Below are 16,913 nucleotides of genomic sequence, written 5' to 3'. Positions count from 1 at the left end.
TTCACAGCCAGTGAAGAGCTGACTCACTATACAGTCATCACTAACCCTCCCAATACTCAGGCAAGTTGAAACAGTAAGGATATTCTCAAACATTCTAAATTAATGATTCCAGAAATTTGTTATTCTGCTTAACTGGAACAGTTTACTAAAAAAAAAAATACATACAAATCAACCTGATGAAACATATGCCTTTTTCTTCTCTTCCACAGCATTTCTATTTCTATTTGTCCACCATACATTTCCACTCTTATTCTTAAATCTCACCACCTCGTATCCATCAACTATCTAACAGTCTTTCTCTAAACATTTGAAACATCTCGTTCATACATACTTGCATCCCTATATCTAATGCACTTTCATTTAAGCTTTTAATCACCCTTCTTTCCTATTTCTCCTTGCATTCTGGCTGTCTAAACACAAAACCAAAATAATATTATTCCAGCTCTCTAAACACTAAGCCAAAATAATGATGTTCCAGCTCTCTAAACACAAAATCAAAATAATACTATTCCAGATCTCTAAACACAAAACCCCCCAAAATTGCTCTAGCTCTCTGAACACACAGCTTCAATAACAGTTCCAACTCTCTAAACACAAACCAAAGTAATTCTGCTAAAGCTCTCTAAACACAAAACTGAAATAATAATATTCCAATACAAAACCAAAATAATAGCCATTTCACACAGCATAGCACACTGGACAAGTTACATTTCTGAGGTACGTGCCTTTGACTTGCTGCTGTTATATTTCTGTAAGGCTGTTCACCTTGGATAAGGTCCCATATATCCTACATTATATTGCATCCAATGGGAACAGCCTTACTGCAAAACAGCAGCAGCAATTCAGACACATGGCTCCAAAATGTAGCATGTCCAGCATGTTATTCAGTGTGAAATGCTCTTAACCCTGTTCCAGCTCTCTTAATACAAAACCAAAACAATACTATTCCAGCTCACTGAACACATAAGACCATGTTGTCTTCACCGACATCAAGTATCAAACTAGCATGTCACTATGAAATAAAGTAGTTGCATTCACTGAAAAACTAGTAAAATCAACAATGTTATTAATCATAAGCTGCATTTCTTAAAAAAATTCTGAGTAAACCTGAAAAGAACCACCATGTAAATGTAAAATCACACCATGTGTTTCATAGCATTCTTCATAATCAATCTACACATGCTAAACATACCAATATCATTTTCCATTTTCCCATTCTACCTTTTCAACCTTACCTCTTCGAGGTCGCTCTTCTTCTTCCTCCTCCTCTTCTGGCTCTCTAACACGGGCAAATCCAGTTGTTTCTTCAACAGATCCTCTGAAAAAGAAAAATTTGTTACAAATCAGATTATTCCATCAAAAAATATACATATTTCAGTCATCATGATATGAGGCTTACTCCACCATCGTAAAATATATAATTTTATTCTAAGCCTTCATACATCCGCCTTACCCGATGTGTATTTAAAATAATCAGTTGCCAGAAAACTACTACTGATCCAGCATTTCTGTACTCTGACACATACTAAGTAAGCCATATCTTTTGGCTGGCATTCTGTCCACAAATATACAATCTCTCCTTGTTACACAAAACACTTTACAACACTAAACTCACATAACTTACTCTTTGTAACTTTAGATTTTCCTGAGGTGAGTGCTATGTTCCAGCCCTACCCCTTGGCAAAATGATAGGAGCAACTGAAAGAAGTAGTCGGTACTAATACACGGCAGGAGCATTAGGTCAATACGTTAGGTAGAAGTTGTAGATAAGAACATTAAGCTAGATCATTAGATAAAACTAGTAGGAAGGAGCATTAGGCAGGAACATTAAGTAGACAAATTATGTAAAAGTGATGGACAGAAATTTAGGTTGGAGCCTCTGAAAACAGTTAGAGTTTCCCTCTGCCAGTGGCCTGTTAAGGGTGAGGCACTAAAGGCTCAGACATGGCACTGGAGTTCACCAGTTATGGAGACTTTTGCCACAGACAACTTTTATCCCCTTTGCCTATGTACAATGGCACTATGCAAGCATTCCGCCAATCCTCAGGCACCTCGCCATGAGTCATACATACATCAAATAACCTTACCAACCAGTCAACAATACAGTCACCCCCATTTCCCATAAATTCCACTGCAATACCATCCAAACCCGCTGCCTTGCCGGCTCCCATCTTCTGCAAAGCTTTTACTACCTCTTCTCTGTTTACCAAATCACTTTCCCTAACCCTCTCACTTTGCACACCACCTCAACCAAAACACCCTATATCTGCCACTCTATCATCAAACACATTTAACAAACCTTCAAAATACTCACTCCATCTCCTTCTCACATCACCACTACTTGTTATCACCTCCCCATTAGCCCCCTTCACTGATGTTCCCATTTGTTCCCCAGTCCTACACACTTTATTTACCTCCTTCCAAAACATCTTTTTATTCTCCCTAAAATTTAATGATACTCTCTCACCCCAACTCTCATTTGCCCTCCTTTTCACTTCTTGCACCTTTCTCTTGACCTCCTGCCTCTTTCTTTTATACATCTCCCACTCATTTGCATTATTTCCCTGCAAAAATTGTCAAATGCCTCTCTCTTCTCTTTCACTAATAATCTTACTTCTTCATCCCACCACTCACTACCCTTTCTAATCTGCCCACCTCCCATGCTTCTCATGCCACAAGCATCTTTTGCACAAGCCATCACTGCTTCCCTATATACATCCCATTCCTCCCCCACTCCCCTTACGTCCTTTGTTCTCACCTTTTTCCATTCTGTACTCAGTCTCTCCTAAACTTCTCACACAAGTCTCCTTCCCAAGCTCACTTACTCTTACCACTCTTTTCACCCCAACACTCTCTCTTCTTTTCTGAAAACCTCTACAAATCTTCACCTTCACCTCCACTAGATAATGATCAGACATCCCTCCAGTTGCACCTCTCAGCACATTAACATCCAAAAGTCTCTCTTTCGTGCACCTATCAATTAACACATAATCCAATAACGCTCTCTGGCCATCTCTCCTACTTACATACGTATACTTATGTATATCTCTCTTTTTAAACCACGTATTCCCAATCACCAGTCTTTTTTTAGCACATAAATCTACAACCTCTTAACCATTTCCATTTACAACACTGAACACCCCATGTACACCAATTATTCACTCAACTGCCACATTAATTACCTTTGCATTCAAATCACCCATCACTATAACCCGGTCTCGTGCATCAAAACTACGAACACACTCATTCAGCTGCTCCCAAAACACTTGCCTCTCATGATCTTTCTTCTCATGCCCAGGTGTATATGCACCAATAATCACCCATCTCTCTCCATCAACTTTCAGTTTTACCCATATCAATCTAGAGTTTACTTTCTTACACTCTATCACATACTCCCACCACTCCTGTTTCAGGAGTAGTGCTACTCCTTCCCTTGCTCTTATCCTCTCACTAACCCCTGACTTTACTCCCAAGACATTCACAAACCACTCTTCCCCTTTACCCTTGAGCTTCGTTTCACTCAGAGCTGAAACATCCAGGTTCATTTCCTCAAACATACTACCTATCTCTCCTTTTTTCTCATCTTGGTTACATCCACACACATTTAGACACCCCAATCTGAGCCTTCGAGGAGGATGAGCACTCCCCACGTGACTCCTTCTTCTGTTTCCCCTTTTAGAAAGTTAAAATACAGGGAGGGGAGGGTTTCCAGCCCCCCGCTCCCATCCCCTTTAGTCACCTTCTACGAGGAATGCATGGGAAGTATTCTTTCTCCCCTATCCCCAGAGAATATATATGTCAAAATTATCCCAACCTACATGATTTCGAGTGAAGCAGCCATGGCTTATCATCCTTTGTAATCCACAACAGGGTAATTGCAGCTCTTACAAGTGCATTCATAGCTAATCAGAAACCATGAACAGGCTGATGTCACCAACTAATCACTTCCATCCACCCAGAGTTCACAATCTGCAGATTATGGACACCAAACTAACACAGAAAGGACAAAGAGGTTTTTCAAAAAAAAAAAAAAAAAAAGGAGGAAATGGCAAGGCAGGGAAAGGAAACAAGAAAAAAAATGTCAAAGGGAACTGCCTATGCAAACAAACATTTTTCAATCATAAGAACTTATATTTCTCTCCTCTCCACTTTGTCCTGCAAGTATGAAAGCATACATACACAATGGATATGGATTTAAAGAAAAAACATTCAGACAAAACTAATCCCAAGAGGAAAAATAAATATCATCATTTGTGAATTAAAGGCATCTTGGAATCCCTCTCTCTTGGAGAAATTCCCAGAGCCAAAAGAATTTTAACTCCATATTTCTTGCATGTTGCCAAAGGTGATGAAGAGGGGTGGGAGCAAGAGACTGGATACCCTCCCTCCAATCTTCCAATTTTGTAAAAGACTGAACAGGAGAAGGAGCTATGTGAGGAGTGCTCATCCTCCTCAGAAGCTCAGGTTGGGGTGTCTCAATTAGTGTGGATGAAACCAAAATGAGAAGGAGAGATAGGTTGTATGCTTGAGGAATGGAACCTGAATGTTCTAGCTCTGAGTAAAACAAAACTCAAGGATAAAGGAGAATAAAGGTTTGGGAATGTCTTAGGCCTAAAGTTTGAGGTTGGTTTGATGGCAAAAGCTATGGAATGGGTAACACTACTGCTAAACAGGAGTTGTAGGAATGTGTGAATAAACATAGGGAAGTGAACTCCAAACTGATGTAGGTAAAAATGAAAGTGTGTTATGAGAAATGGGTCAATGTCAGTGCTTATACACCTGTGTTTTGGAAGCAGCTGAATGAATGCATCAGCAGTTTTGATCCAAGAAAGAATGCATTAATGGTCGGTGATTTAAATGAGAAGGTGAGTAATGTGGCAAGTGAAGGTATAATTGTGGGACATGAAGTATTCACTGAGGTGAACAGAAATGGTGAACAGCATTTGGAATTGTGTGATGAAAAAGGACTGCTGAAAAGGATTACCTGGTTTAAAAAGAGAAGCATACAGACATAAGTATACATGATTGAGTAGGAAAGATGGTAAGAGGGCATTACTGGGTTATATACTATTTGATATGCAAGCAAAAATGAGAATCTTACATGTTAATGTGTTGAGAAGAGCAGCTGCTGGAGGCAAAGGTGAACATTTATAGAGTTTTCACAAATGAGGAAACAATATAAGTAAAGAAGAGGGCGGTGAAAGTAAGTGAGCTTGGAAGAGAGTAGTTTGTGAAAAAATACCAGGAGAGATTTGGTGCACAATGTCAAAAGGTAAGGGTTAACAAAGCAAGGAGAGTGGGTGAAGAATGGAAGATATTTTAGGAAGCACTGTTTAGCATAGGCAGGAGAAATATCAGGCATGCAGATGAGAAGTGGGCAGGTAAGAAGGGGTAGTGATTGGTGGAATGACAAAGTGAAGTTGCTGGAGAAAGAAAATGAGATATGTACAGGCGGTATTTATTGGGAAGGAGCATAAAAAATTGGGATGTAAAAGAGAGAGTGGCAGGAGGTCAAGAGGATGGTGCAGGGGTTGAAACAGTGGGCAAGTATGGGTTGGGATGAGAGAGTATCAGTAAACATAGAAGATATTGTGGAAGGAAGTTAATAATCTGTGAAAAAGGAGAGGATAAATGGGAACATAGTGATGTGGACACACAAGGAAGTGGTAACAGGCACTGATGAGGTGTTTAGGTAAGGAAAGCAATTGGAATCCTTGTTTAGACGAGGAGGGCAATTGAATCCTTGTTTAGACAAAAACAGAATGGACTCCATGTTTAGAGAAACAGAACAATGGACTCCATACTTAGACAAGCTGAGTAATTGACTTGTTTGGGCAGGAAATGCAATCAACTCCATGTTTAAACAAGGAGAGCAATGGACTCTGTGTTCAGACAAGGATAGGAATGAAATCCATCTTTGGACAAAGAGAGCAAAGGACTTTGTGTTTACACATGGAGAACAATGGACTTTATGTTCAGATAAGGAGAGCAGCAAACTCCGTGCTTAGACAAGGAGAGCAATAGGCTTCGTGTTTAGACAAGGAGAGCGAGGGAGACTCTTTATATATGGAGAGCAAAAGAGACTGTATTCAGACAAGGAGAGCAATGGACTCCATGTTTGGACAAGGAGAGCAATGGACTCCCTGTTTAGACAGAAAGAACAATAGACTCTTTGTGTAGAAAATAAGAGCAATCTGCTCTATGTTCAGATAAGGGGAAAAATGGATTCCATAGTTGTAAAAAGATAGTAATGGGCTCCATGTTTAGAAAAGAGAACTTTAGATTCCATGTTTAGATAAGGAGACCAAAGGACTTCATGTTTAGAAAAGGGAAGCACAGGATTCCATGTTTAGAAAAGGGATGGAATGGAATACATGTTAGGTCAAGGAAAGTAATGGACTCCATGTTTAGACAGGGAGAGCAATGGACACTAGGTTAAGAAAAGGAGAGCAATGGGCTCCATCTAAAGACTATCTGAGCAATGGACTCTTGTCTACTGATAAAGAAAGCAATGAATACCATGTTTAGAATATGAGCAATAGACTCCTTATTTAGACAAGGAAGGAAATGGACTTCATGTAAAGACAAGTTGAGGTATGGGCTCTATGTTTAAACAAGGAAAGCAATGGAATAATTGACTCCATGTTTAGAAAAGGAGAGCAATGGACTGTGTGTTTAGACATGGAAAGCAATGAACTCCATGTATGGACAAGGAAAGCAACAGATTCCATGCTTAGATAGCAAGAGGAAAGGACTGTGTTTCAACAAGGAGACTAATAGACTCCATGTTTAGACAAGGAGACCAATGGACTCAGTCTTTAGATATGGAGAGCAAATGACTCTGTGCTTAGATAAGCAGAGGAAAGGACTTCATCTTTAGAAAATGACAACAATGGAATCCCTGTTTGGACAAGGAAAGCAATCAACTCCGTGTTTTGACAGAGAACAATGAACCCTAAGTACAGAGAAGCAGAGCAAAGGAGTCTGTGTTTAGACAAGGATAGTAATGGACTACATGTATGGACAAGGAGAGCAATGACCTTCATGTTTGGACAAGGATATGGACTAGATGCTTAGACAAAGAATGCAATGGATTCTGTGCGTAGAAAATAACAGCAATTAACTCTATGTTCAGACAAGAAGATAAATGGATCCTGGGCTCAATGAAGGAGATCAAAGGACTCCATATTTGTACACAGAAAACAAGGAATTCCATGTTTAGAAAAGAAGAGCAATAAGCTTGATGTTCAGCTAAGGGAACCAATGGACTTCATGTTTATACAATGAGAGCAACAGATTTCATGATTAGAAATGGAATGGAAAGGACTGTGTTTAGTTAGGGAAAGTAATGGACTCCATGTTTAGACAAGGGAAGTAATGGATTCCAAGTTTAGAATATAAGACCAATAGACTCCATGTTTAGACAAAGATAGCAATGAACTTAATGTACAGAAAAGAAGAGCAATGGACTCTGTTTTTACAAAAGATGAATGGACTCTGTGATTAAACAAGGAAGGCAATGGACTCTGTCTAGACAGGGAGAGCAATGGACTCTGCATTTAGACAAGGTGAGCAATGGACTCTGTGTATGAACAAGGAGAGTAAATAGACCCCCTGTTTAGAAAACAAGAGCAAAGGACTCTGTGTTTCAACTAGGAGACTAAAAGACTCCATGTCCAGACAAGTAGATCAATGGACTCAGTCTTTTGACAGGGTAAGCAAGGAAATAAATCCATGTTCATACAAGAGGAGGAAAGGACTCTAAGTTTAGATAATGACAGCAATGGACTGCCTGTTTATAGAAAGAGAGCAATGTACTCTGTGTAGAAAATAGGAGCAATTGACTCCATGATCAGATATGGATGAAAGAGACTCTGGGCTCAGAGAAGGAGAGCAATGGACTCCATGTTTAAAAAAGGGATGGAATGAACTCCGTGTTTGGTCAATGAAAGTAATGGACTCCATGTTTAGACAAGGAGAGCAATAGAGTCCATGTTTAGAAAAGGAGAGCAATGGGCTTCAGCTAAAGACTAGGTGAGCAATGGGCTCAATGTAATGATAAAGAATTCCATGTTTAGAATATGAAAGCAACAGACTCCAGGTTTAGAAAAGGAGAGAGATGGACTTCGTGTACAGACAGGAAGAGCGATGGACTCTATTTTTACACAAGATAAGGAATGTACTCTGATTAAACAAGGAAAGCAATGGACTTCTGTATTTAGACAGAGAGAGCAATGGACTCTGTTTAGAAGAAGGCAAGCAATGGGCTCCGTGTATAAACAAGGAGCAATAAATTTCAAGTTTAAATAACAAGAGGAGCAACAGACTCCTTGTTTACACAACAAGGGGAGCAATAGATTCCATGTTTAGACAACAATTGTAGAGGGCTCTATGTCTTGACAAGGAGACTAATAACCTCTATGTTTAGACAAGGAGATCAATAGACTCGGTCTTCAGATAAGGAGAGCAAATGACCCCGAGTTTAGACAAGAAGAGGAAAGGACTCAGTGTTTAAACAATAACACCAATGGATCCCCTGTTTCGACAGGAAGAGCAATGGACTCTGTACTTAGACAGGCAAAACAAAGCACTCTGAGTTTGGACACGGACAGCAGTGCACTCCATACTTATACAAGGAGAGCAATGCATTCCATACTTAAACAAGGAGAGCAACTGACTCTGTGTTTACAAAAAGGAATGGAACTGACTCCTTGTTCAGACACGGAAAGTATTCAACTCCATATTTAGACAAGGAAAGCAACAGACTCTTTGTACAAACAATGAGAGCAAAGGACTCCATGTTTAGACAAGGAGAGCATTGGGCTCCATTTTTAGACAAGGAGAGTAATGAACTCTGTGTAAAGACTAGGAAAGTGATAGACTATGTGTAAAGACTAAGAGAGCACCGGACTCCAAGTTTAGACAAAGAGATCAAGGGATTTTGAGACAGCAATGGACTCTGTGTTTCAACAAGGAGAGTAAAGGACTCAACGTAAAAACAGGCAGAGCAGTGGACTCCGTGTAAAAACACTGAGAGTAATGGATTATAAAATTACACAAGACAAGGAATGGACTCCATGTTTACATCCGGAGAGCACTGAACTCAGTGTTTAGACAAGGCAAGCAAAGGACTCTGAGTTTAAACAAGGAAAGCAATGGACACCATGTATCAACAAGGGAAGCAATGGACTTCATGTTTAGATAAGGAGACCAATGACTCCGTATCTTGACAAGGAGAGCAATAGACTCCATGTTTAAATATGATGGCCAATGGACTCGGTGTCTTTACAAGGAGAGCAATGGTCTCCGTGTTTAGACAAGGTGACCACTGGACTCCATGCTCGGACAAAAAGAGAAATGGATTCCATGTTTAGAAAATGAGAGCAATGGACTCCCTGTATAGACATGGAAAGCAATGAACTCCATGTCTGGACAAAAAGAGGAATCGACTCCATGTTTGGACAAGGAGAGGAATGGGTTCCATGTAAAGAAAAGGAGAGCAATGGACTCCCTGTTTAGACAAGGAGACCAATGGACTTTGTGTTTAGAAAGGGAGAGTAATGAACTCTGTGTCTAAACAAGGAGAGTGATAGACTCCATGTTTAGACATGGAGAGTAATGGATTCTGTTTTAAGATAAGAAGCATAATGCACTCAATGTGGAATCTGCTTTAAGATAAGGAGAGTAAAGGACTCCATGTTTAGAAAAGAGAAGAAATGGACTACAAAAGCAATGGACACCAAAAGATGAGGAATGGATTCTTTGTTTAAAGAGGAGGGCACCGGACTCCTTGCTTACAAAAAGGAGAGAAAAAGACACTGTATCTAGGCAAGGAGAGTAATGGTCTCTATGCATGGACAAGAGGAGCAATGGACTATGTGTGTAGACAAGGAGAACAACAGACTCCTGATTAGACAAGAAGAGCAACTAACTCTATGTTTATACAAGGAGAGCAATGGACTCCATTTTTTTACAAGAGTAATAAACTCCAAATTTAGACAATGAGAGCACTATACTCCATGTAAATACTTGGAGAGCAATATACTCTGTGTTTAGACAAAGTGACCAATGGACTCCATGTAAAGACAAAGAAAGAAATGGAATACACATTAAAAACAAGGAGAATAACAGACTCTATGTTCAAGCAAGATGAGGAATGGACTTTATGTTTAAATGAGGAGAGCACTGGGCTTCATACTTACAAAAGGAGAATAAAGGACTCTATGATTACACAAGGAGAGCAATGGGCTCCATGTTTGGACAAGGAAAGCAATGGAGTTCCTGATTAGACAAAAACAGAAATGGACTCCATGTTTGGACAGGGAGAGCAATGAACATCATGTTACTACAAAGAGAGCAATAGATTCAATATTTAGAAAAGGATAGGAATGCATTCAGTATGCAAACAACGAGAGCTATGGATTCTTATGTTTACACAAGGAGAGGAATGGATTTGTTTAGAAAAGGTAGGCAATGGACTTCACATTTAGGCAAGAAGAGTAATGGACTCTGTTTAAATATAGACAGCAATATACTCTGTGCTTACACAAGGAGAGGAATGGATCACATGTTTGGATGAGGAGGGAAATGAACTCCATCTTTGGACAAAGAGAGCAATGGAGTCTGATTAGAAAAGGAGAGCTTAGGATGTCATGTTTAGACAAGTAGAGCTATGGACTTTGTGCTTAGACAGGGTAAGCAATGAACTCTGTATTTGGACAAGGAGAGCAGTGGATACCATGCTTCAACAAGGAGAGCAATGGCCTCCATGTGTAGACAAGGAGAGCAATCGACAGCATATTTAAGAAAAGAGACAAATAGCTTGCATGGTAGACAATGAGAGAAATGGAGTACAGGTTTTGACAAACAGAGCAATGCATTCCATGAAAAGACAAAGAGAGCAGTGAACTCCATATAAAAACAAAGACAGCAATGAACTCTGTGTTTACACAAGATGAAGACTGGATTCCATGTTTAAACAAAGAAAGCAATGGACTCCATGTTTACACGAGGAGAGGGAAAAGACCATTTCAACAATGAGAGGAGTGGATTCCACGTTTACACAAGAAGAGGAAAGGACTCTCTGTTAGGTCTTGGAGAGCAATGGACTCCATGTAGGGGCAGGGGAAGCAACGAGGTCCATTTTTACATAGGGAAAGACACTGACTTACAGTTTACAAAAGGAATGGAGTGCAATCCATGTATATACTAGGAGACAAATGGACTCTTGTGTTTAGACAAGAAGAACAAGGAGACTAATGGACTCTGTGTTTAGAAGAACAATGGACTTTGCTTTTTGGTAAGAAGAATAATGAACTCCATGTCTAGACAATGAGAGGAATGTACTCCATGTAAAGACCATGAGAGGACTCTGTGTAAAGACAAGGAGAACAATGGAACCTGTGTAAAAACGAGGAGAATAATGGACTACATGTTTACACAAGATGAGAATGGACTCTGTGTTTAAACAAGAAGAGCAATAGACTCCCTGTTTAGACAAGGAGAGCTATGGAATCCATTTTTGGAGAAGGAGAGTAACAGATTCTGTGTTTACACAAGGAGAGCAAAGGATTCCATGTGTAAAAAAGAAAAACAACTGACTGTGTGTTTACAAAAGGAGAGCTATGGGCTTCATGTTTAAACAAGGAGAGCAATGTACTTTGTGTTTAGACAAAGAGAGCAATGGACTATGTGTTTGGACAAGGAGAGCAATGGATACCATGTTTAGACAAGGAGATCTATAGACTCCATGTTTTAGCAAGGAAAGCAATGGACTCCTTATAAATATAAGGAGAGTAATGGACACTATGTTTAGAGAAAAAGAGCTATGGATTCCCTGTAAAGACAATGAGAGAAATGATGCATGGGTTTTGACAAGAACAGTAATGGGCTCCGTGAAAATACAAAAGACTCCGTCCACGGTTTGACAAGGAGAGCAACTAACTCCACGTTTAGAGAGGGACAGCAATGAACTCTTTTTAAACAAGAACAGTCATGAACTCCATATTTAGACAATCAGAGAAATGCACTTCATGTGAAGACTTGGGGAGCAATGGACTTTGTGATTAAACAAGGAGAGCAATAGCCTTCATGTTTAGACATGGAGAGCAGTGAACTCTAGGTAAAGACTGAGAGCAATGGACTCTGTGTTTAGAGAAGAAGAGCAGAGGTCTCTGTGTTTAGACAAGAAGAGCAAAGGACTCCATATAAAGAAAAGGAGAGCAATAAACTCTGTGTTTAGACAAGGACAGCAATGGGCTCCAAGTATACACAAGGAGTGCAATGGACTACATATTTATACATGGAAATCAATGGACTCTTTGTCTAGACAAGGAGCGCTATGGACTCGTGTATAAAAGGACACCATGACTGGACAAGAAGAGTAATGTACCCTGTGTTTGGACAAAGAGAGTACTGTTCTCCATATTTGGACAAGGATAGTAAAGTACTCTGTGTTCATACAAAAACTGTAATGGAATCCATGTTAGAGTAATGTACTCCACATTTTCACAAGGACAGCAATGGACTCCATGTTTAGACGAGGAGAGCAATGGACTCCGTGTTTGGACAAGGAGAGTAATGGACTTCATGTTTGGAGAAAGAGAGCGATGTACTCCACATTTAGAGAAGGAGAGCAATGGACTTCGTGTTTAGACAGGAAGAGAAATGACCTCAGTGCTTAAACAAGGAGAGTAAAGTATTCAGTTTCTAGACATGGAAAAAAGTGGACTCAATGTTCATACAATGAAAGCAATGGACTCTGTGTTTAAAGCAAGGAAAGCAATGGATTCCTTGTAAAGATAAAATACTGTACTCTGTGTTCAGACAAGGAGAGCAATGGACTCCATGTTTATACAAAGAAAGCAATGTGCTCCATGTTTAGACTAAAAGAGGAACAGACTTAATATTTTGAGAGGAAAGCAATGGCTTCCATGCTAAGACAAGGAGAGCAATGAACTCCATGTTCAGACTAATAATGGACTATGTGATTAGACAAGGAAAGCTGGTAAAGACAACATGAGAATTTGGTAAAAGATGATCTGTGAAATTGCTGTAGATAATCTGAAAATTTGATGATGGTGAAGTAAGAATTCAAAACTATCTGAGAAGTTGGTCCAGACAATATGAGAAATTAATCATGATGATCCAAGAAGTTTGTTAATACAATGTGCCAAGTTTGTCATGACAATATGAAAAGTTAGTAAAGGAGACTGAAGACATTGGTCATAACAACCTAAAAACTGGTGAAGACAATGTGAGAGTTTGTTTTGATGATCAAAGAATTAGAAAAAGAAGATCTGAAAAGTTGGGAAACACAATCTGTGGACAAAATGACAGGTGTGTCCTCACAATTTAAAAAGTAGTTAAAGACCATCTGAGAAGTTGGTCAGACAATATGAGTTGACAGTTTGTCTTTACCAACTTCTCAGATCAAGGCTAAATTCTCAAGTCATCATTCCTAAGTTACCAGATGTAAGTAGGTTTATCATGTCAATTTTTTCAGATTGTCTTTGCAATTTTTCAGAACTTCATGACACCTTCTTAGATAGTCTTTACCAATCTCTTAGACCGTCAAAGAAAATTTTCTCAGATCATCTTTAACCACTTTTTCAGATCGCCATGAAAAACTTGCACTTCATAAAAATCCAACTTCTCTGATTGTCTTTACCATCTTCTCAGATCGTCATCCTAAACTTCTATGAATGTCTTTACCATCTTTTCAGATACTTATGGAAAACTTGGCACCTCATCATAACTAACTTCTCTGATCGTTTTTACAACCTACTAAGGTTGCCAAGACCAACTTCTCAGATTTTCTTTAATAACTTTTCCATACATCATGACCAACTTGGAACTACATACTAACCAACTTTAAAATCCATCTTCACCACCTTCCCAGGGAATCATCTCAAGCTTCTCAGATTGTCTTTACCAACTTTTCAAAATGGCATAATCAACTTAGCATTTCATCATAGCAAACTTCTCAAATTGTCTTTGCCAACTTCTAATATCATCACAGCCAACTTCTTATCTTCTTTACCAAGTTCTTATATTATCCTTACAATCTTTTCATATCATCATGACCAAAAAGGCACTTCATCATGAACAATGTCACATATAGTCTTTACCAACTTCTTAGCTCATCACAACCAGCTTCTTAGATCATCTTTATTAGCTCCAAAGACTGTCATTCCAAACTTCCCAGGTCATTATGCTTTACAAATCAGATCTAGGATAATCATAGTAACCAACTTCTTACTTTGTCATTACTGAGCATCAAGATCACCACTACCAACATGGTACTTCGACATTACCAGCTTCTCAAGTTGTTTGACCAGCTTGTCAGATAGTCTTTACCTACCTTTCAAATCATTAGAGCCAGCTTGGCACCCTATCATGATGGACCAATTTTACCAACTTTTCAGATCACCATAACTTCTTAGATCATTACCAACTTCTCAGATCGTCATAACCAACTTCTCAGATCATCACGACCAACTCCTCAAATCATATGACTAACTTCTCAGATCGTCTTTTACTTATAAATCAACATGACCAACTTAACACTCTGTCATGACCTGCTTCACAGATCAACTTTACCTAATTCTAAGATCACATCTAATTTCTCAGATAGTCCCTACTAACTTCTTAGGTCATCAAAACCAACTTCTCAGATCATCTTGACAAACTTCTTAGACTATCATGCCCAACTCTTCAGATCATCTTTACAATTGTAACTTTTCAGATCATCATCGACAACTTGGACTTTTATCATATTCAACTTTTCCGATCACCTTTAACAACTACCTCATATCATCTTTTTGCTCTTACTACATCGCCTTTATCAAATTCTCAGATTAGTAAAGACTATCAGAGAAGCTGGTTTTGATGATCTCATTAATTGCTATGAATGGTCATGATGAAGTGCTACTCTGGTCATTATAATGAAAAAAGATAGTAAGCATGATCTGATAAGTTGGTCTTGATGATATGAGAAGCTGGTAATGACAATCTTAGTTGATTAAGACAAATGCTAAGTTGGTCATGATGTTTTGAAAAGTTGGTCATGATGTTTTGAAAAGTTGGTTAAAGATGATCTGTGAAGCTAGTCATGACAAGCTAAAAAGATGGTAAAGACAGTCTGAGAAGTTGGTTATGATGATGTGCCAAGTTTTTCATAATGATCTGAAAAGGTGGTAAAGACAAGCAGAGAAGTTGGAAATGACAATCTGGGATGTTGTTAAAGACCATCTGAGAAGTTTAAGATAACAATCAGGGAAGTTGGAAAAAAAAATCAAAATCCATAAAGCTTTTTATGATGAGTTACAGCATTGGTTATTCTTTTTTTTATTTTGCTTTGTGCTGTCTTCTGCGTTTGCGAGGTAGCGCAAGGAAACAGACGAAAGAAATGGCCCAACCCACCCCCATACTCATGTAAATACATACACGTCCACACACGCAAATATACATACCTATACATCTCAATGTACACATATATATACACACAAAGACACATACATATATACCCATGCACACAATTCACACTGTCTGCCTTTATTCATTCCCATCGCCACCTCGCCACACATGGAAATACCATCCCCCTCCTCCCTCATGTGTGCGAGGTAGCGCTAGGAAAAGACAACGAAGGCCCCATTCGTTCACACTCAGTCTCTAGCTGTCATGCAATAATGCCCGAAACCACAGCTCCCTTTCCACAACCAGGCCCCACACAACTTTCCATGGTTTACCCCAGACGCTTCACATGCCCTGATTCAATCCACTGACAGCACATCAACCCCGGTATACCACATCCATCCAATTCACTTTATTACTTGCCCGCCTTTCACACTCCTGCATGTTCAGGCCCCGATCACTCAAAATCTTTTTCACTCCATCTTTCCACCTCCAATTTGTCCTCCCACTTCTCCTCGTTCCCTCCACCTCCGACACATATATCCTCTTGGTCAATCTTTCCTCACTCACTCTCTCCATGTGCCCAAACCATTTCAAAACACCTTCTTCTGCTCTCTCATCCACGCTCTTTTTATTTCCACACATCTCTCTTACCCTTACATTACTTACTCGATCAAACCACCTCACACCACACATTGTCCTCAAACATCTCATTTCCAGCACATCCACCCTCCTGCGCACAACTCTATCCATAGCCCACGCCTCGCAACCATACAACATTGTTGGAACCACTATTCCTTCAAACATACCCATTTTTGCTTTCCGAGATAAAGTTCTCGACTTCCACACATTCTTCAAGGCTCCCAGGATTTTCGCCCCCTCCCCCACCTTATGATTCACTTCCACTTCCATGATTCCATCCGCTGCCAGATCCACTCCCAGATATCTAAAACACTTCACTTCCTCCAGTTTTTCTACATTCACACTTACCTCCCAATTGACTTGACCCTCAACCCTACTCTACCTAATAACCTTGCTCTTATTCACATTTACTCTTAACTTTCTTCTTTCACACACTTTACCAAACTCAGTCACCAGCTTCTGCAGTTTCTCACATGAATCAGCCACCAGCACTGTATCATCAGCGAACAACAACTGACTCACTTCCCAAGCTCTCTCATCCACAACAGACTTCATACTTGCCCCTCTTTCCAAAACTCTTGCATTCACCTCCCTAATAACCCCATCCATTAACAGATTAAACAACCATGGAGACATCGTACACCCCTGCCGCAAACCTACATTCACTGAGAACCAATCACTTTCCTCTCTTCCTACACATACACATGCCTTACATCCTCGATAAAAACTTTTCACTGCTTCTAACAACTTGCCTCCCACACCATATATTCTTAATACCTTCCACACAGCATCTCTACCAACTCTATCATATGCCTTCTCCACATCCATAAATGCTACATACAAATCCATTTGCTTTT

The 16,913-nt window shown here is 39.5% G+C and overlaps 1 protein-coding gene across 5 annotated transcripts in view; it reads right to left on the bottom strand.

Moving 5' to 3' along the window:
- The window catches only part of Spf45 (splicing factor 45), a 216,671-nt gene that overhangs the window by 48,933 nt on the left and 150,825 nt on the right, over positions 1–16,913 (bottom strand). For all 5 annotated transcript variants that reach the window (XM_071661428.1, XM_071661427.1, XM_071661426.1 and 2 more), the window contains one exon: positions 1,236–1,318. In XM_071661428.1, the coding sequence (XP_071517529.1) occupies positions 1,236–1,318 (83 nt within the window). The remainder of the gene's footprint in view (positions 1–1,235; positions 1,319–16,913) is intronic.

The sequence above is a fragment of the Panulirus ornatus genome, chromosome 73, assembly GCF_036320965.1.
Source record: "Panulirus ornatus isolate Po-2019 chromosome 73, ASM3632096v1, whole genome shotgun sequence".
Classification (NCBI taxonomy): Eukaryota; Metazoa; Arthropoda; class Malacostraca; order Decapoda; family Palinuridae; genus Panulirus; species Panulirus ornatus.
Note: the sequence above shows the minus strand (reverse complement) of the source record. Positions and strands in the feature narration are given on the sequence as shown.